This window comes from Ambystoma mexicanum, chromosome 10 (genome assembly GCF_040938575.1).
Source record: "Ambystoma mexicanum isolate Mex_15411 chromosome 10, UKY_AmexF1_1, whole genome shotgun sequence".
NCBI classification, from domain to species: Eukaryota; Metazoa; Chordata; class Amphibia; order Caudata; family Ambystomatidae; genus Ambystoma; species Ambystoma mexicanum.
In genome coordinates, this window is record NC_090932.1 from 601523981 (window position 1) to 601546029 (window position 22049).

At 47.3% G+C, this 22049-nt stretch overlaps 1 protein-coding gene across 1 annotated transcript in view; it reads right to left on the bottom strand.

The window, feature by feature from the left end:
- The window catches only part of SERPINE2 (serpin family E member 2), a 641152-nt gene extending 624613 nt beyond the window's left edge, over nucleotides 1–16539 (bottom strand). Inside the window, exon 1 of the mRNA XM_069618158.1 lies at nucleotides 16208–16539. Coding sequence (XP_069474259.1) covers nucleotides 16208–16216 — 9 coding nt within the window. The 5' untranslated portion in view covers nucleotides 16217–16539. The remainder of the gene's footprint in view (nucleotides 1–16207) is intronic.
- Between the last annotated feature and the right edge of the window lie 5510 nt (nucleotides 16540–22049).

Genomic DNA, 22049 nt, shown 5'->3' on the forward strand with positions numbered 1-22049 from the left:
CTACACCTTTCTCTCTCCACCTGCCCTTTCTTATCCCCATGGTTGGTGTACCTTCCTTACCCTCCTCTCCTAGTGTGTTGTGTTTAAAAAAGCAAAAAAAATATAATACAACAAAAATTACAAAAAAGGCTCTTTTCAGTTTAACAATAGAACTATCAAGTGACCGGTGTAGGCCCCCGCGCATTTTTCAAAAAGTCTACGGACAGTCGTAGGACGCACAAAAATGGAGGGTGCAAACGGTCCAAAACCAATGCACTTTTCGCTGGGAGTAAGTGGTGGCTCTGAAAAGAGCCGTTTGGTGGTGTTGTGTGTGTTTGGAAAACTATGGATTCGAAAAAACAATCAAAATAGGTGACTTTGAATCCAAAAAAAGGTTGCAATGCATTTTGTACATTTAAAAAAAAATCTGATTGCCAGCATATGTGAGATGGACTCCATCTCTGCGAAAAATGAAAGTTCTGCGAAACAAAATGTTTTCATTGTGGAAAGAGGACATGCCAACATCTCGTAGAAAGGCACAAACAGCCTTATTGATATTGCGCCTTGCTTTCTCCATTTGTGGACAAAATGCAGAAGAACACAGCCACATTTGTCTTTGTGCAATACGGGAAAAAACTACTTGGCAATTTGGAAACATGTCCATGACCTTCGCAAGTCCTTCCTTCACTGTAAATTACAAAGAAATTTCAGAGACATGCCCTAAACTGTTTCCTCCACAATGAATGATAATTATATATCAGGATGACGCTCTGTCTGTAAAGTAGCACAGAGAGGTACCAAGTCCAGCCACTTCATTCCACACACTCCATGCCAGTGCACTTCCACATGAGAACCTACCACAACTTTCTGCATGCACCTTCAACCAATGTATCCATGAGTCTCCCAAAATCCAGATAATCTGTTTGAGCACACAGAGCCATAGCTGTCTGGTCTCCTGTCAGGAAAAAGACATTCACACTAAACCTCTCCGTTCAGAACACACCCACTGAACTTTACGGACCAATCCCTAGCCTCACTCATTCTCATTTACATGCATCTCCACCCCAGAAACCCCGCTGGTAATACGCGCTGCCTGCAGACTACCGCCATGTCCGTGGACACGTAGAAGATCTGAGCGTGACGACTGTACATTTAAATAGTATTCCCCCTTAAGGTGGGCTCTGAAAAGAGCCGTTTTTTTTTGTTTTTTTTGGCAGATGCCTGACAGACACCTGTTATTTTTTTGATTTTTCTTCTTCTTACTTTACTCCTACAATCATTACAGAACCTTCTCCACAGCAAGCCTTACATTACAAAAGAACATGGCATTTCCCAAAAAAGAGAACGAAACACCATCTGCTTCAAAATAAGCCGCATTACTGTTCTCGTGGCCGCAGAAAAACATACCAGCTCATAACATGAAAGCATGCATGCCGCGATTGATGGTACACCTCCCAATACTTTGATCAGGACAAAAAAACTGAACTGTTGTCCCATTTTCCTGTAGGGAGTAAGCCAGAAAAAATTACTTTCGCAGATGGAAAGCGGTTAATGACTGCTTGCACCAACTGTTCCAAATCTTCCAACAAAGTAGGTGAACTCACGTAGCCCAAATGGCAAGCACTGTAGTGCAAAACTACCACATGGGGACTGGTCATCCTAGTCATATCTCTGCAAGGTCGCAGCAATTCTCCAAGTTTGCAATCAGTCGCAGCACTCCACACCACCTCCACTCCTCTGGCATCGAAATTGTGTGCCACATGCCTACTTTCGGAATAGTGCTGTAAACCATGGACAAAAATATCTCCGAGCACCAACACCCTGACTGTCTCCACCTCTGCCATCTTCACTACAAGCACTGTCTTTCAACACAAAGGAACAATGTGAACATCTAATAGAGAGCATTTTCTGTATTCTTTGTGACTTTAAAAAATGTACTTATACTTTTGGGTGGGGAAAACTACATCTCCCAGCAGCCTAAGTGCCTACTAGGCGCACTAGTGCCGGCACACCAGAGACAAGCCAGTCTTCGTACATTATCGGCTTTCGGCAGGGGGCTCCAACTCACAGTGTAGGTAAGTTGAAAGTATCATCTTTCACATAAATGTTAAAGTGAAGCACTGTAGCTACTTGAAAACATGGGGGCGCTCGCCACCTTGTTGGTCTCCTGACATCACGATCTCACGTTGCGCTGTAGTCTCAAAAATGTATCAGGGCTATACACGCCCGTACACAGGAACTTATTGATACCAGACACATTAGGGGTTATTCGAACAAACTCAACTTGTTATTAAGTGCCCAAAAAAGCAGCGCTCCTGTCGATCGTCAATAAATACTCCTGAAAGCGGACAATAAATACACCCAGGCACCTGGCTAACATGAACACTGTGAGCTCAGAGACGCTGTAAGCTAGAACATCATACGAAACCCCTGTAAACCCTCTGGAGGTTAAATCTACCAATATTGCATCCCTAGCACCGGAGGCAAAATGTAATTTGGTTGCTCCAGAGGGCAGTTTCAGGGGATATACTCCTGCGGCAGGCCCGAACCATTCACCTCTAGAAGCTTCCGATTCCTCTCACATTTGCTAGGAGGATACTAGTAATCAGATAAACAGGGGCTATACATAGGTCTAACAACCACTTGCCTTAGGTGCTAATGCTCCAATTACCAGTAATGTCATCTTATGGACAGCCTTGTCTGACGAAATTGGGCCTATTCGTGCCATGATTAAGCCTTTAATAAATCCGATTGACGGCTTTGACATGAATATGGACCTTCTCAATACCAGGTCACTCGGCAAGCACGCCTTGAACATCCATGATGAGATTCTTCAAAATAAGCTACACTACGGACCTTTCTACTCTCAGGAAACCAAAAAGACGAGCTTAACAACAGTGGCTCAAACTGCCAAAGATAGACAATAAGTCTTAATGGAAGAACTTTGAAATCTCATATAAACATGAGATTGTCACAGCTAAGAAGAATTTCTTCAACAAAGACATTAATGGAGCGAACAAAAACTCAAAAAAACTATTTGAGATCCTGAAATCGGTCGAAAAACCTAAAAACTATCCTTACCTATACATCCCACTGACCAAGACTGTGAGGACGTCCAACAGGCATTTTGCAATAAATTAGTTACAGCTCATGACAAGATCAAGAAGGATTTTCAGAAGTATGTAGGAGCCAAATGGCTCCCTTCCTCCACCCTTGCCCCATCATCTTCCCTTCCCTGTAAATAATGAGGACCAACCCTGTTTCTTGTTTAAACAATATCCAGTCTGGAAATGGACCAGAGCCTGTCCTCTATGCATCCAACTTCCTGCCGAGAAAACATCCTTCTGGCCAAAATGGTTCGACAATAAAAACATCTTCATCCCTTTCTTCACTAGGCTCATTAACTCTTCCTTCAAGTATGACTCTGTTCCTGAATCCATCAAAACTGTCACCATAACTCCGCTGGTGAAGAAGTGGAACTAGATCCCAAAGATGCGAAAAACCTTAGGCCAATTACTGACTCGAACGTCTTACTGAAAAAAACAGGACAAGGTGACCACCCTTCAACTTAAATCCTTCCGCAAAAACACCTTCACATTCCATACTCAGATTCCATACTAAACAATCAGGTTTTAGAGCCAACCATGGTACTGAGACAGCATTGCTTGATCTCCAAACAAATATGTTGGAAACAGTGGATCAAGGGAAAATAGGGCTACTTATAATATTCGATCTGTCCAGTGCATTTGAACTTCTGAACCATAGATGCCTGTTCTAATCTTTTTTATATATATTTTTTTTATTGTTTTAAACAACACATCAAACTTAACCAACATACAGGACATTTCCATTAATGCTCATCTTATCTTACAAACACATGTTACGCTTTACAGTCCTCCCCCCCCTCCCACCACCTTAACTCGAGCTCCTACGTCGATGCCTTAGGGTTTGTTGCTTAGGATTTATCTCCTTTATTATTTTCAGGCATATCGTCTTCGCTGGTTCGACCCCGGGAAGTCCAGACATCGCGGTTACCATTTGCCTCCATGCTACCAGGGGTCCCGTTTCCTCCTCCCCTCCCCTACTGACTGCTTCATACCATGCCATCGTCTCAGCCTCTGCCCACTTCAGGAGGTCATTCCACCACACCTCTAGTCTAGGTCTGTGGGCTGCTTTCCAGCCCATAGCTATTCTCCCCTTGGCCAGGATGTACGCCAGGTCTTTCAGTTTGCTAATGTGTTTTAGATTACGTGGTCTAGTAAATCCCCCAACATGCATGCCCATGCTGATTCCACCTCCAGCTTGATACCCTTTTGGGCCAGGCGTTGTTTAGCCTCCTCCCAGAACCTGCCCACCTTCGGGCACGCCCAGAACATGTGAATCATCCTGGCATCCACCTCCCCGCACTTAGGGCATTTCTGTGTCGGGCATTTCTGTGTCGCTGTATTTCCAAACCTAGCGATTTTACTCGGGGTCATGTATGCTCTGTGGATGATGTATAGCTGGATCTGCTGCAGCCGCGCGTTCCGGGACACTTTCTTGTGGTACCTCTGGGCTCTTTCCCATTGAGTTGCCTCTTCTAATCTTGTCGAACCTGGGGACCACCATGTCTGGCTTCACACCCATGAAGACTTATCTTGCTTCTGTCCTCATTCTCATCGATCTATCCTCTGCTTTTTACACAGTAAAAAGCATGCATCCTGCACAATCGCCACCGCGACAATCTTGGCATTACTGATCAGGCCCTGGCCTGGTTGACCTCCTTTCTCACAGACTGACCCTCTCAGGTCCAATTGGGGTCTTTCCCCTCTTCTATCCCTCTTTCTACTTGTAGTGTTCCCCAGGGGTCTAACCTCTCTCCCTGGCTCTTCAACCACTACCTAGCCCCACCACATCGCTACTCTCTGCTCCAATTTTCAATGTTATGCGTATGACACTCTGCTCTTTTCCAGGATCCCCTCATCCCGCTCTGCTTCTTCTCTCATACCAAACTGTCTGGCCGCAATTCAGGAATGGTGTGCCACCAATGATCTCTGCCTTAATGCCAGTAAGACTGAGATCCTCCTCATTGGGACACCCGCTCCCTCCTTTCCTCTCTCTCTCTGGCCGCCCACTATCGGCCCTCTTGCTGCTCCTTCCTGTGAGGCGTTAGAACCTTGGTGTACTGTTTCACTCCAACCTCTCCTTACATCTCTGAAGTCTCTAAGAAGTCAAACTATCATCTGCACCTCCTCAGAGGTATTCTTCCTTTCCTCACTTTCCCCCAGAAGCTCACCATCTCCCGAGCACTGGTCCTCTCTAGGCTGGACTATTACAACAGCCCCTTTCTAAATCGTCCTGCCTCTACACTTTATCCAGAACAGAACTGCAAGACTTGTCCTTGGCCTCAAGCCCAGCGATCGTATCTTTCCAGCTTTGGAATCTCTCCACTGGCTCCCTCAGGCTGCAAGGATCAAATTCAAGACCCTCTGCATCACCATTTGGGGGCGTGGGGCCGCTCGACCTCCAACTTTCTCTTCCAAAACATCTTCCTTCTCGAGCTCTCGGCTCATCCACCTCCAACTCTCTGAGGGTCAGACGGTTCTCCAAGCAGAGAGTTGAGGGCAGATCATATCTCCTCAGCTAGGCCCTCCCTCTGGAATAGCCTCCCTATCTCTTTCAAATTTGAGCAGAACCACCACTGGTTCCGGAAGCAACTCAACACCTTCCTTTTTGCTTCTGCTTTCGCTCTTACTCTCCCCTGCTGATGCACCCGACTGTTCTGTGCACTGGTCACGTGGTTACCCTCTGAACTTGGGTCCAGCTCCTGCATGTCCAGTTGCCGTTGCACTGCCTCCGGGCACCCCAGCACTTAAGCGCCTGGATCTGCAACCCTACAGTCCCTTCTCTGCACTTATGAGCGAGCCAGCCGCTGGCTGCACTTCTCCCCTTCCCTCCTCCTTGCGCGATCTGAATGTCACATGGCCTAGTAAGATTGTTATTTTGTCCTCCCTTTGTTTCCCCCTCCTTGTCTTGTCGCATCTAGAAACACTTGTGTACAGGCACGTTATGAATGCCCCATCACAGATCATAAACGTGCCCCAGAGAGGGTACAAAGTGGATTCACTCCTTTCTATCGCACACACTATCGTTGGTGTGCTGGGGTGATGCCTCTTCCAAGTTAGCTCCTATTCACAGCAGAGTACCACAGGGTGCTTGCATATCACCCACACTGTTTAACCTTTACAGTAAACCTCTGTGTGGCCTATTAGAGGAGCAGGGGGTCTTCTTTACGAGTTATGACGACACGCAGCCAATCATGGAAATCAATGGAAACTATGATTCCGAGACCACCAAACAACTTCATTTTTGGCATGATCAATTAATGGATGACTGAAAATTGGCTCTGCCCAAATGAGAGGAACACTGTACTACTGGAACACCAGCTGCCAGAGACAACCTGGGGGAAGGAACACTCAGGCTTTCCCAGTGGTCGAAGTGAGCAGTGTTCCACTACTTTTATTTTTACTGTTAACAGCTCCACTACTTTTTGCAACCATTTTCACCGTTCAGGAACTGTTCTTTGTGACGTTAAAGCACACTGCCCCATTTTACCACCGGATATCAGTTACAGCTAACCTGAAATCTGTTTCAACTCAATTGACTGTCAACCAGCATGACTGCACCCCTTGAAAAAATGTTGTACACTGCTCCCTTTTTTCCAAATCTTTCCCCCGCCGGAGTCACAGTTCCACTTCTTTTTTGGTACACTTCTATCACTGGGCTTTCCCATTAAGGACTGTGCCATACCGGTTTTAGACGCTGGGGGTGTTTCTTGACTCCTCACTTAGTGCCACATCTCAGGTTAATTACATCTCCAGCAACTGTCACTACTATCTACGTCTTCTGAAAAACATTAAACCATTCATCTCGGGGGTAAAATGTTCAATTTCCCATACAATTATTCTTTCCCGCCTCGATTATTGCAATGCACTACTGATAGTGGCTGACAAAAAAAAAATAAAATTAAAAATAAAAATAAATAAATAAATAAAAAGGTTTTCAAAAGCTTCTGGTCCTTCAAAACGATGCGGTCTGCTTTTGCAAAGGAATCTCTCGACGAGAGCATATATCCTCTCATAGGCAAACCTTACATAGGCTTACGATACAGGCCAGAATCCTTTCTAAAACAGCTACCATTGTGCACAAGTGCCTTTATGGAAAGTCTCCCACCTACCTGAAGGCACTTGCCACACCCTATGAGCCTAATCGGATTCTGCGCTCACCTAACATGGCGCTTGTAAATAGACAAAGGTGAAATGAGCAAACAGGCTAGGGAAGGTTTTTCCCTGCCAGGCAGTGGAATTCTTTACCCTCCACTTTACGAATTAACAAAAACTTGGGACTCTTTCTGCCGTGTACTGAAAACACTACTCTTCAGCTAAACACTTATTGAGAATGCCACTTTAATTTTGTACTACAACCACTTGTCCCGTCCACCTATATGTATGTCTTGATGTTGTGCGCCCGGATGCCAGGCGCATAATAAAGTATGCGAGCACAGCATAGAAGTACTAAAGTTGTGACGTTAAGCTACACCTGTAAGAGAACTCCTAACTAATAAAGCAGTTACGGTCTACCCTCTGAAATATGATTTATGTGTGTTATTGTCATAGGTGGGGGCCTGAAGCTGCTTCAAATGCCATCTGTTCAATGGTGCATGGTATTGCATGGTTGTTGGAGGGTGCGGGGGGGGGGAACTCTGTATTGTGTTGTCGAAAATAAAGTGTGGGCTGTCACTGAAGGTGACAACGGAAAAGACAGAACCAGATGGAGGAGGCACCCAGATAACCAGGGCAGGGTCCTTCTCCTCCCTGGGTTAGGGGGAGGGATAAGACCAAGTGCGCCAAAAGCGCTGGGAAAGCCAGTGAAAGGGCAACAAAAGAAAGGGGTGGGCTAAGCCCCATATCAGCAGCGGGCACTGGCTGCACAGACTACAGCCTGCAGCAGAGGGACGCTCTCCGACGCCAATAAGGATTTTTGTTTTGGAGTTCCTGAGTTCCAGTGTCAGCCGTGTTTCCTATTCTCCTGATTCGGGTTGCATATGGTGAAGGAAGCGGTCCAGTGGGAGTAGTTCCAGAAATTCCAGAGGCGGAGATGGCCAGTTACAGTGAGGAGGGAGCGTAACTTTCCAGAGCGTTGCAAGGAGAAAAGTTAATACCACTGCCAGGGAAGTTTTGCGCTAGAGGATGGTGCATTGTCTGTAGGAAGGCGAGGAAGTGGCTTAATATGGGGTTCCGGGAAAAGAGGGTGTCAGAGATTAGGAGCGGTGCGCTGAATTGATTGATTCACAGCGGTAAAGGGGCAAAGCAAAGTACAGCGTGCGTGATGGCATGAGTTAACACTATACGGCCTGGATAATTGTGGGAAGTGGAGGGTGGCCCCTCCAACTTGTTCGCCACAAAAGGCAGAAAAGAAGTTCTTTGCCTTGCATGGGTAGGGGACAAACTGGTTTCTGCGATTGCTTGTCAGGATTTCAAGCCTGGGTACCAGCCCTGCCTGAATGAAAAGTGTTTTGGAGGTGATTTTCCAGGCGCCTGTAGGTAGTAAACATAGGTTTTTGTACCAGGGCTTGTGTCCAGGACCGACTGCATTTGTTAACATGGAAAAACATGCAGCTAAGTACACAAGGGTTGGCCTTTTCAAATTGGCTTCCAATGAGGAATGAACTTGTATGGCAATTAAATTGTATGGCAACCAGGTGCACTGGAACCGTATGGGAGGATATGCGCTTTCACAGGGTGCGGCTAGTTCTTTACCAGGCGCAATCAGGGTAAGCCGTGGGTTCACTCGAGGTTGGGTAGCCCCGGGAGGACGGGAACGGCGAAGAATTAGCACAATTTACAAATTACGGTTCCCCCAGTATGCACGGGGTGGCTGGATTTTTTCGCGGGGGATAATTAAAGGTTTGTGAATTTGTGGCATCCAGACATGGAACATTGTGGGGTGATGGGGCCTTCAGCAGGGATGTATTCGGTGTATAGAGGATCACCTTGTGCGGGATTACAATAGGAACACGAGTACCAGCATACACTTGGCCCTAATGGGCTTTAACAAAGGCTTTACTAAACCCTAGGGGATTTCAATTTCAAAGGCGGTTTACAAGGCACAAAATAACCAGTGTCATATAGCAATTTGCTATGCAATTCTGTAGGTTTGCTAATTAAATGGACACTTGTGTAGCAAAGATAGCTATTTAAGTTACCCTGTTTAATGAAAGCACAGCTCACCCTGCGTTCCTCTTGCCCAAGGGCCTCTGTTCATAATTATTTCCTCTGTTCACTGCCGTAATCACCTCTTCCACTTTTAGGTGCCAAAGGCCGGTTTGTGAGTGTTAGAGAAGAATTGTTTTTCCTTCAAAATAATTGCAAGCCAGAAGTAAATCGGGATGACTCTTACTAAGCCAACTATAATTCCTTGCATAATTGCAGTATTGCTACTGTAAAACACTGCAGTGTCTCCATGCTTTACAGTAATGTTTAGGTTAGTATATCTAAATCTCAGTGTCAACTAGATTGAATTTTATTTGAGAAGATGCATCATATTGACGAGTGAACACTTTTGAAAATGTACATAATTACACGGCCAAATACATTTGATGGCAAAGCTAGTTCTGTGACCTACTGGTTGCATACATCCGCAACTAGTGCTCAACCCATGAGTTGAAGCCATACTCCTGGACAGTCTATCTTACCACCCTGCTTTATACCAGCTAGCCTGAAAGTGAGCTGGCTACAAACTGCAATTTTCCACCTTGTTTGTGCTCTTCCTGCTATGCCATCCCCACTGCTTAGTCTCTTACTTTTCTTCCTCTTACATAATCAATACACAAATTAACTAGACATGTACGCAAAGTAGCGATCAATAGTTCCATCCAGTCTGTACATCTACACATCTGCTGTAATCCCATCCACTGTAGTTAGCCTCCAGAGATCACTTTGCTCTATCTACGATTAGGATCGTTTTTTTACTAGGATTACATTGTTTAATAGCACAAACACTAGAGAGGGGGCCAAACTGTTTTCAGAACCTTTTCATCACATCTATTTGTGTCCATTCATGGAGCTAATCTTATACAGACACCCAGGGCCCACAACGTCTACACGCCCACTCATAGTCGAGTAGATTTTAGGAAGAGCAAGTACCATTTGCAGGGGACATTTTACACTTTTATTTAATATTTACTTTGCAGTAAATGTCAAAAAAAAGGTTGCACTGTACATGGCTGGCCTCTGGGTGGCAGTAGCGTGGCAAACAAAGTGGGTTTTGGCACCATGCACCATTTTACAAAAAACGCATTTACATTTTTTGTCATCTGTTGCCAAGAGTCGAGTGCTTTTCTCTTCGGTTGAGTAGGTAAACCAAGTTACCAAACCTGCAGGCCTAGCAGAATTTTTAAGAATTTGTAAGGCCTGAATTCTTTCACTAATGTCTTACTTCAGCGGTACACACAATTGCTATTTTGTTGCTCCTTTTATGTCTTGAGTACAAACGACTTCTGGTGACATTATATATATATTAGTTTACCATTGCTAATCAAATGGGTTTGTTTGCTAATCAATAACATTTTAATCAGCAAACTCTGCTAATCAATTTTTGGAAACAAATTTATGCCTTGCATTTAGGTCATACCAGATGTGAATATTCTTATCGTGTTGGGGCAACACGCCTCATTATGTGCAATGTTGAGATGGTTTCGGCCACTGAGCCTCAATCCTGACAATGCAGTGTATAATTGTTTTTAAAATTGACAGGTTGAATTCAATTGCTCGGTTTGCTATCAATGTGCGGTGGTAGGCGGCATGGGGATTGGTTTAGACCGCCGGGTTGGTAATTAATTATATTCTCACCTATCGCACAGCTGGAGCAACTGCAGCAGGGAAACTTGAGACTTTAAGGGTAGCATACCTCTCGTTAATAACGGGAATTATGTTCTAAATAGAATGGAAACAGTATGCACACACCAACGTATGTTGACTTGCCGGGTCGTGGTTATGCCACCTGGAGACTTTGTGAGGTATGCATTGGGTCGCCCTGCTGCTCCTCGGGTGTCTTTCAATTGCATGGTGCACGTCTTGACTTGCAACTAGGAAGTCGAAACATGGCTCTGTAGTAACAATTTATTCAGGGTTGGGAGAGTTTGCGGGTTTCTCTGGCCAGATACAGGCCCCACAGGAGATAAGGGTCAGGGATTGAAATGATTAGGCGCACTTACAATGAATAATGCAACAGAAGTCATCTGATTTAATGTAATGTGTCAACAATAATATGCTTTTGTGGGATTGAATCCATGGGGCACGTAGCAGCCATGCCACACGCACAGGTGTTCTTCGCCTTATACAGGGTGCCTTAGTGCCGCTGGTGGGCAGGCAGGAGGCTTTCTTTATTGATTGAATGATGCCAGGCGGCGCGAGTTGGATGGCTTGTGCGTATTCGAGGGGACAGTCATTGCATATGCTTTCAGGACAACTTAGCTGGCATAGTTGGCAACTGGAGGGCGCGCGGTCACAGACAGAGTGGTGTCGCACGGAAAGGAAAAGGGCAGAATGGGGTCGTGTACCCCGATTGAGTTGGCGTTTATGCAGATTTGGATGCAATGGGGAGCCCGCTCAGGCGTGGTTTGCAAGCTGGGTACAGTAATCCCGACTAAGTAGGGGTGCCTAGTATTGTCTGTTTTTTATACAATTTGGGTACAGGAGTCGGTAGGGTTACCCAAACAGGGGGTTTGTTGGTCAAATTTACTAGAATAGAGTCCAGCATTGAACCAAATTGATGATCATGGAGGGGTTGGGCAGCCTCGGGCCGCGTCCCTTGGGTTGTGCTAGCGCGCAACAGGGGTAAGGATTGAAAGCACGCTTCTCGGCAGCTGGGGCTAAGGCGCTAGCCATTCGAGGAACAGATACAGAGTATTAGACAGGATGGCGCAAAGGGTACACAAATATTGCAGTTGTTGGATAGGTATTGGGCAGGTACAGAAGAACAAGGTGCAGAGAATTGACAATCCAGGAGCCTGTATGATGAGGCGAGTTGCTTAATTTTACGCCACGCGTTATGTTAGGATAGGTCAGCTATAACGCGCCTATACACAAGTGTTGCAAGGACACTTTTGCAGCTCCATGGATTACCAAGTATATTTCAAATCAGGAGCTGGCTTCCTATTGTATCGCTTGCAGAGGTATGCAATGGTAGTACCAATGTGCAGGTAGCGCTCTTAGGCTAAGATATGGCCCAGGCGTATTACAAATCATGATGTAGCTGCATATTGTAGTACTGGCAGCGGTATGCTTATGTTAGCAGTTATAACGCAGCTATACACAAGTGTTTCAAGGCACATTTGGGCATGGAGGGCTGGGTCCCCCCCTAGCTCAGGGGATGACCAAGCATATTTAAAAATGGGAGGTAACTGGCTAGTTTATCGCTTACAGCTGTATGCGTAGGCGGAAATTTCAATTGGCATGGAAATTGGTTAGTTTAGCATTTACAACAGTATGCTTATGGTCAGGTGGCAGGGGAATCTGCCGCAGCCGTAACAGTAAACCTTTGTCAAGGTGGCACATTTTAACGCAATACAGAGGGGACATATTTGTGCTATGCTATCATGAACCGGGGAAACTGGCGGGTTTGGAATAGGTGGAAAAACGGCCGACATTAGACTGTTCCATCACATTGTCCTTACAACGTCGAGTTGCGGTCTAGTCTATTCCAACATGGCCGCCGCCGAGTGCATTTACTACACTTCACTCGGTAGATCGGCGCGTTGCAACTTCTTGGATTCCCTCGTTGCCAGCGCTCTGGATCATTTCCCTTGGCGGTGATCCGCCCACTCCTCTACTTACCCTGGCACACTTCGTGTGGTACTCCGCTCAAGTTCCTCCTTTCTCTTATTTCTCCAGTGCCTTCCATTTTTTGTTTATTTCATCCTCCTCTTACTCGGTTTCCTCTTTACTTGTTCCGTGTGGTTTTTCTTGTGAGTTCCCGTATTCTTTGTATTACCGGTCCTCCCATTTTTTCTACCCAGCTCTCAGATTTTCCCTGGTTCCTTCCTGCTGTACTGCTGGCTCGCATCATAGAGCAACCTGTGCGCATCTTGCTTATACCCTTCCGAGCATATGAAGAGCTATACAAGACCAGCCGACATATTCACTCCTGCAAGATCTTGGTTTTTTTTTCAGCCATTGGCTTTTTCCCTCTGCAACTTCTCGGCTGTTGCGGAGAGGAGCCACCGGGGATTTTCATTACTGAAATCACAGTGGCTTCCTTTCGAGGCAGACCCTATCTGCTCAAAAAAAAGAAACCAGATACACAGAGATCTCGACGACAGAAGCTGGATTATTCCTCTACGACATCAGTTGAGGAGGAAGGGGGAACCGGTGAGCTCCAATCCTTAAGTGAAGAGGAAGACATTAGTGACAGACCTGATATATGCCCGCAAAGGAGGAGAACCGGTTGGTTCCTGTAACTTCTGGCCACTTAAGGAATGGTAGGCATGGGCCAGGGCACCCAAAGCTGGGATTGACACAAAAGTACGATAAGGGTGGTTTGGCCCAAGTGATGACGGGAGGAGGCAGTTGGCTCCCGCGAGGGGGTGGTGCGTCGAAAGTATCCACAAGGTTATGCGCGATTAGTATCCACAAGGTTATGTCGGTTAGTAGGGTGCGATGCAGAAGGAGCCTTGGGGAACCTAACACTGGGCCCAGGACGGGAGTGAGCGGGATATTCGTGTTAGGGTTAGGTGATGAAAGCAGAACAGGGCTTCTGGGTATTATCTAGCTCTTTTCTGTTGCGACTGCGCGAGGCATCTGAGGATCACAGGGCTGCAGACCCTGGTTTCAACACAGCCTGCAGCTAGGGACAGATGGATGGATTTCAGGCGCTTCAAGCTTATTAGCGGTAACGCACGATAAGGGTGGCTTTGGGAATTAGCCGAGAACAGTTGCTGGGATCTTAGAAGGTATCTAAGGTTGGGGAAGTAACGGGGTGATGGTTTTGGCTGAGGCAATCAAGATGCGGTTAAGGGGTGGCTGTGCAACAGTGGACGCCGCTAGGGGGTAGCAGTCTCTTTACAGGGACAGAGGAGGTATGTAGGAGAGGAAAGCAGATTTGGAGGATAGTATTGTGTAAATGACCCATAGAAAGGGATAGTGTGGGGGTGTAATTAAGGGAGTTCCACCAGGGCAAACTAACAGAACGGATCTGGAGGGGCACTGGAACACGCAGGGGGAAAGATAACTAGCACAAGGCGGCTGCCCCAGGAACAGCTAGATTTCTGAAGGTATGACCGGGGCCATGTGTGAGGCGCTGCTAAATTACAAGGTCAATTAAGAAAGGCTTCAGTGGCTCAAGTAAGGTGATAAGCAATGCAGTGGGGCACAGTGTTGACTTTAGGATCAGGGTTTTGATCAACAGGCCAGCAATGTCAATGCAGCCTTTCATCCCGCGAGGGTCGATAGACAAAGTAGCAGTGGTGAGGGTGTAGCAAGACACTACTTAAGCGCCAAACAGATGGCCGAGGGTGGCCTAAAGGTAACAAGGACAAGCTCAGATTGTCCAGGTCTTGAACGGCACTCCCCCAGACGGGTATCATATGCAGTCAGTCAGGTGTGAGCTGCGCAAAGTGGGATCCTCAGGAAGAGGTACACCAGCACAAATCTGCCAGGAACACAGTGAGCTGTGCAAAGCGGGCTCAGCTGGGCGAAGTCCTCGCTCGTTCGGACCAGCGCCTCTTGGGAGCCTAAATGGCAGGGGGCGTCTGGTGGTAGCAATGATGGCTCAACTCCCCCCCCAACAAACAGTGCTCTTTCAGCCCAGGAACACCTGCAGGGGCAGGTGGGTCGCAGACGCGAAGGGTTTGGGAGAATTGTGCCTATTATGGACTTTGGGAAAAAGGGGGAAGCAGGAAATTGTGCACAAAGTGCATTAAGCTCCTGGAACTATGAAAGAGGAAGGGAGGGAGCCGCGGTGGGCGGTGACCCACCTGTGGCGTGGCAGTGTTGTGGTGACCAGTGACAACGACGGACTCTGAATGAGCCATTGCACAGCCGGAAGGGTCTTCGCTCTTCTCGGACCAGCGCCTCTTGTGAGCCTAAACGCAGGGGGCAACTGGTGGTAGCAATGTGGGCTCAGCTTCCCCCAAAGAAACATCGCTCTTCCAGCCCAGGAACACCAGCAGGGGCAGGCTGGTATCAGGCACGAATGGTTGGGAGAGTTGTGCCTACTGTGAACTTTGTTGGGAAAAGGGGGAAGCAGGTTTTGGACACGGAGCAGTCGCCGCACCTCTGGAACTATTTTCACAATTGTTTGCTGTGTTTTCTATTATGTGTGAAAATAAATCTGCGGCCTTTTTATGCCAAAAATAAGACAAGTCTCATTGTGCACCTTACTGGTGGGGAGAAGAAAGGAGCTGAGATGAATGAGCAAGAGTAATGTATATTGGTATAATAATGGACAAATGCCCAGTTTATCTATAGGAGTGTTCAAAAGAAGGAAAAGGGGAGGTGATCTTCGTTTTCATTCAATTTCAAATATACACTTGCAAAGAAACGAGCTTTTTGTTTCTTAATTATGACTGAGGTTTTGTTTACTCCTTAGTCCCCCAAAATCCAGTAGGTCAACTGTACGAGTGAGCATATCTGGATCCATTCGTGACTTATAATGTCTCAATTTGCAAACCCACAGCCAACCGTTCTCTGGCCGGTTTTTTCCTATTAATTAGCAGACTAAGGAAATCCATACAGCGCGTCGATGATACCAGGATAATCGATTTCTGACTTTAAGATCGTAGTCAGCGTTTAACAAGGCGTCGATCTACATAGCCGCCCCTCTTCTTTTCTAGCAGCTGCATCTGTTGCACCAAAATAAAAAACAGACACAAATGTGCAAGGTTTTTTGTGTTTTCATGCATCGAATCGACTTTAACGAAGTCGATTAGACTCTTAAGAACATACCGTCTTTTGTAAAAATACATAAACTGCAACGTGCCCTTAAATAGAAAAACGAGCATATATAAAACTTTAAAAACAACGGAATCACCGATTCGTGCACTGTTACCTTCTGAAATAACACGCATGCTCTCAGTACATTTTCAATGACGGTGTTTGGAAAAAAGCACGAAACGGTCGTTTTCGCAGGACTGGTATAAAAACGCAAATCAAAAGGAATTGCACACAAACGGCTTCACCACGGTGCTTACCTTCGCCATGGATCACTCCTTCTTGCTGCTGTAAGCTCAGAAGTCTGGAATCACCCACAAATGCAAAAAGCGTTCCGTGGCCACGCCCACTTTTTTTCTGCCTTCCCAGCAAGCACTTTTCACCGTCAGGATGTTTTTTCCAAAGAATATTTTCTTTCTAAAACGTAGAGCGAGAGATGCCTAATTCCAAAGACCGTTTGTCTCGAATAGCGTGAGCCCCTTCTCTTAATTAGTCACTAGAGAGCTCGCCCTTTAAACATCATCGGAATTGCTTGAGTTTTTTTCCCTTGCCTTCTGCCCCAGCCCACCCGCCGGAGGACACGCCTCTGACTTCCTGTGAAACTCATCATTTGTGTAAATATGTAGGAACTTCTCAAGCCACAGAACACGTCCCTCTTGTAACTACACGTTTTGTTGTTAATCGTGTCACATGCCTCCAGGCATCTCTGTGTGCCGTGCGAACAGAGCTAATTAAAAGGAAGCTGCAGTTCCAGAAAACGAAGCATACAATGATAACTGGATGTCTTGCCCGTGGCATGGGCAAAGAAGAGAACTATGGAGACAAAGGATGTTATTGTGGCAGTGATTAACCCCTGTATTGGGAACAACAGTGCCGAGACCGTGGTTCTTGAGTGGCTGTATGTGGCAGTAGGCGTGACAAATGCAAATAAATATACAATGAGGCACTGAAGACCATTAAGATTACATACTTGCCAACATTCTGTGACCAAAAACATGTAGGATTTTTTAAGTTAAAAAAGTTAATAATTCCCATAACAATGACATCACGGGAAAATACATAACATACATTGTTGGCACCATTGAAGTATTCTAAAATACACGACCCATCAAACAGCACAATATGGAAAGATGTTCAAATGTTAAAAATGTATAATTCTGAATGGTAACTTAACACCAAATTCAATTACCTAACTTCACAGAAGGTAATTACACAGAGCTGGTGGGCAACGTTTGCCACTGCTCTGTAGCAGCAGCCCAGGCAGTCCATATTTATTGCAAGTTGAACACTGAATGACATGGTGACTGATACCCCCTTAGTCTGATAGGCAGATGTTGTGTGAAGGTGTTACACTCTGCCACTTGCCTTTGCTGGTGGGGTGGTTCACCTAAGGGCTGTCCCGGCCAGAGTGCAGGACAGTCACTTAGCTGTCAGGTCAGTGGATTGGTCTGAGCCCAAAGTAATCACCTACCAGTCCACTGTACAGACTAATTAATGTATTGCATGCTTTGTCCTGGAGCTTGCCTTATAGTCACACAAATTACTTGCCACTATAAAAAGCAGTAGGTAGGATCTGTCACTGAAATCTGTAGGCGGTAGGACTGCTTAAAAAAGCAGTAGTCTACTGCCTAAATCTGTAAGGTTGGCAAGTATGAGATTACTGAGAGAACATGTGCTACTGTGTGAGCTTAGATTTGACAAGTGAGAACTGTAAAGGGCCATCAGCCTCCTGTACTGGCCCCCTCACAATGACCTAGGACTATCCAAACAGAACTTCCTGGTACATGAACCGAATGTAAGTTTGTATATTAACCTGTAATGGTCCTTGATCCTTTTGCCTATCCTATTGTCTGTCCCTTGTCATTGTCCCAGGGCTAAGCCCCTCCATGTTCCACTATCATGAACCGGTTCCCTCTCATTCAGACATCGAGCTTCTATTGTAAAGGTACAGTACTCAGTGACTACCTTTGGGATCTGTTTGCCTCCTGTTATTCAATAAATGTTAAATGGTATATTTCTACGTATTGGAGGTGTTAGGCAGAATCATATGCAGTACCGTTTGGGAACACCACACACAATTAAGACTACAAGTGCAAGTACAAATTCACCTTTGGTACTACACAGTAAAGTGGTAGCGACGGCTGAGCAAGAGTGAAGTGAGCAGTATCAGAAGTTAAACAAAGGACAGCAATTACTATGGTTCAAACAAACACTGACTCAAGATTTCTGAGTAAAAGAATATACATTTATTTACACATCAGTTGTAAAACACTTCACTATGTAAAGCAGCAGAAAAATAACACTCTTAGGCCCTCATTACAACACTGGCAGTAACCAATGGCGCTATTCTATGACAAGACTGGAGGCAAGCATTATGCTTCAACTTCTTTAATTCACTACTCTTCAGCAGTTTCAACAAACTCAAAAACCATAACAAAACACTGCAAAATCAGTCTGAACAGACTTTTCTTCTTTAGAACTACAATCCCCATAGTCTCTGTAGTCCATCTCACTCCTTGCTCAGACATGACCACATCCTGCCCTGAGCTCCTCCTCTTCTTTTACTGCTCTTCAAGCAGATAAGTGCCTTTTTATTAAGCTCCCTACTATACTGTAGTATTTAGAGTTTTGTGGGGGATTCATCTCTTATTTGAGGAAGGATGCCGCATAGGCGGACGAGGAGTACACTTCATATGTGTTTCTAATGCAAGCTTAGGTCGCAAGTTCAGTTTTTGCAGCGCGTAGGCGCTAGAACGCGTTCGTTTCGTTTTCGTGTGCATTTTACTTTCGCTTTCGCGGCGAACACTGCTCGCAGCGCGGCCGCCCCGTGCCATATGACCGGCACTGCGGGGGTGTGAGCCGCCGTCGCGAGGACCTGCAGCGTTCAGGCGCGTTAGCAGGGTGTCGCCCGGATCCCCTTCGGGGTAGCTGAGGCGGCAGCATTGGAGAGCTGTCGGGGCCGCCTAGCAGCAGCAGGCCCCCTCCTTCGCGGAGGTGTGGTCGGCCGCGCTAGGGAGCAGAGGAGTCTCCCGGCCCCCTCCTTTGGGAAGGAGGGGCCTTATCCCCGCTCGCTTCCGCGTCGCGTGTTTTTCTTCACGACGCGGAACGGAGCGGTCTATGTTTGGGGAGCCGGGCCCGGCGGTGAATAAGAACGCGCTTCGTTCAGAAGAAGCAGCAGTTCCATTATTGCGGAACGCGGGCGGAGCGCTTAGAGACAGCGCTGCCCGCTCGTGAGCAGGCTGCAGCACGCTAGTGCAGAAGAGCAGCTGGAGGCGAAAGCAGGCGATCTGCTGCCTGATACGCGAGGCCCAGCACAGAGGGGCCGCTAATTGACACACGCCCATCCCAGGCATCCAAGAAAAAGTACAGTCCGGTGCAGCCACGAGATTTGTGAAAAAAAATAAAATAAATAAATAATAATAATAAATAAATAAATATATATATTTTGTCAATAATTTGACATAAAACAGACGGGAGGAAGGATAAAGAGGTTGTAGGATCTCTGGCCCGTCAGCAACATCTATAGTGTAAGGGGCGTGCTGCGACACCTTTTTAAGGTATTTAAGGCACACAGCATCCTCAAGAATGTCAGAATTTGAGTGGAGCGAGGAAGAGCAGCCTTCAGACCTGGCTGCCAGCTTCAAGGAGGTGCTGGGGAACTCACTGATAGATGCAGTGGCTCTAGGGGTTAAACCTCTACAAGATAGGCTGGAGTCCTTGGAAGCGAGACTGCAACAGCCTATAGACAGCACCATACAGACTGAACGCACGCCCCCAGAAACCTCAGAGAGAGGGTCACAGGGGAGTATCAAGGCCTGAAAGAGGAGAGCCCCTCTCGACCCCCGGGCCCTTTGGAAGGGGCAAAAGACAAGGCCCCAGAGGTCGTCGACTACTTCGCAAAGCTCCGGGAAGCATATCTGCGGCGTCAGACAGTGCCGGACCGCACAACCCCCGCTCCAGGGGAAGAGTATGATGGAGATGATGACCCAGGCTCGGGAGAGGAGCCGGAAGATGAGGAGCCTCCCTCGCAAAAGGAGGAGGAATCGAGAGAGGAGTAAGAGTGCAAGCCCAGCGGAGGAAAGAGACTCCGCAAGGAGAAACACCTCGAAGAAGAGGAGGAAGGGATGTTTGATCCGGACAGCATCCGGAATCCGAGGTCGTCAGACTGGCAGCCCTTGCCGAGGGTGGCACAGTATATGACCAAGAGACTAAGAAAAGCGCTGGACAAGGAGGTCCGCCAGAGACTTCGAGCGGAGTGCCCGAGGCCAGACCTCCCAGGAAAGGTGGCCGAGACGCCAGAGTTAGACCCCAAGATGCTGACTTTCGTTTCAAAGACGAGCAAGGACCCTCGTAAGGGCATTGATAGATCTTGGAGGAGCTGCCAGGAGAAGGTGCTGGACCTGGCTGGGCCACTCTCAAAGATCATGGACCTGGCGGAGAGAGCCAGAGATACAGGGGAAGAAGTCGACCCTGACGCCCTGGCAGGCTGGGCGCAGAGGGCCGTGTGCCTTTTGGGAAATGCAAACTGCGCCATCGCTTCCGAGCGTCGGAGAGGCCTGCTATTGAAAATAGACAAGAAGCTCAGTGATTTAGCCTCTTACGAGGCCGGAGAGGCGGCTCAAGGACTTCTCTTCGGAGAGACCTTCGGCAAAGAGATGGGTCGCTTTGTGGGTACATACACGTCTCTTGAGAAAGCACAGGCTTCCATCAGGAAAATCTTTCCCAACCGAGTTTTTGGAGGGACCAGTCGCTCCAGGGGTCGTTCGACTGGTCGCAACCGAGGAGGAAGAAGATCCCAGAATCCCAGAGCACAGTACTGGGAGAATAGGCAGCAGGACTCCTTCTTCCCGTCCAGAGGACGCTTCCCAAGGGGCCGCAGAGGAAGAGGAGCCGGCCGTGGCCAAGGTTTCACCCAAGGTGAGAGCAGCGTATTATCCCCCAGTAGGGGGGAGAACTGGCAAATTCTTGAGAAACTGGCGCAAGCTTTCCAGCGACGCTTGGGTGTTACGAACGGTGGCGGGTATGGGCTTAGAGTTCATCCACCCGCCCGTACAAGAGCGCAGGCCGCATCAGCAGCATCTGGGGCGCGCAGAGCAGTTGCTTCTAGACCGGGAGCAAGGCCTACTAGCAGCAAAGAACGCCATAGAGAGATGCCGAGAAGACCCCATGTTTGTAAGCATTATGTTTCTGATGCACAGAAAAGAGAAGGTGCGCCCAGTTATAAACTTGAAGGAGCTGAACGGTTGGGTAGTTTACCGTCACTTCAAGATGGAGGGCATCCATCAGCTCTGGGATTCGCTCAGAGAGAAGGATTGGTTGACGAGACTGGATCTGAAGGATGCCTACCTAACGATACCAATAGCGGAGGAGTTCAGACCTTTCCTAGCTTTTCGCTGGAGAGGACAGCTTTGGCAGTTCAGGACTATGAAGCGCCTTGGGCCTTTACCAAGGTGATGAAGCCGGTAGCGGCGGCGATAAGAGAGAAGGGAATAAGACTAATCATCTATCTAGACGACCTCCTGCTTCTGGCCGAGGATCGAGAGTCCCTCAAGTATCAGAAGCGTTGGGTCCAGGATCTACTAGCTTCCCTAGGATTCCTGGTGAACATAGAGAAGTCAGATACCGAGCCAGCGCAGAGGCTAGACTTTCTAGGCTTTATACTGGATACCAGGAAGGCGACGCTCGAGCTTCCATCCCGGAAGATCGGAGACATCAAATGAGAATTGAGAATATGCCTTCAGAAGCAGGTCGTGTCCCTCAGAACTCTAGCGAGGATAGTAGGGCTGTTAGCAGCTTCTATTCAGGCCATATTTCCAGGGCCGTTACATTACCGAGCTCTGCAGAGGTTGAAGATAAGACATCTGCGGCAAGGCCTGCGATACCATCAGTTAGTACCGTTGGATCAGGAATCCAAGACGGAGCTGGAATGGTGGTTGAAGAATATGGACGCCTGGAATGGTCGTGCCATTTTCGGAGACAAGCCAGATCTGATTATAGAATCTGACGCCAGTCGCCTGGGCTGGGGCGCTCGGTGTGGAGACCTGCAGACAGGGGGAAAGTGGAGTGAGGAGGAGCTCCGGTTGCACATAAATTGCCTAGAGC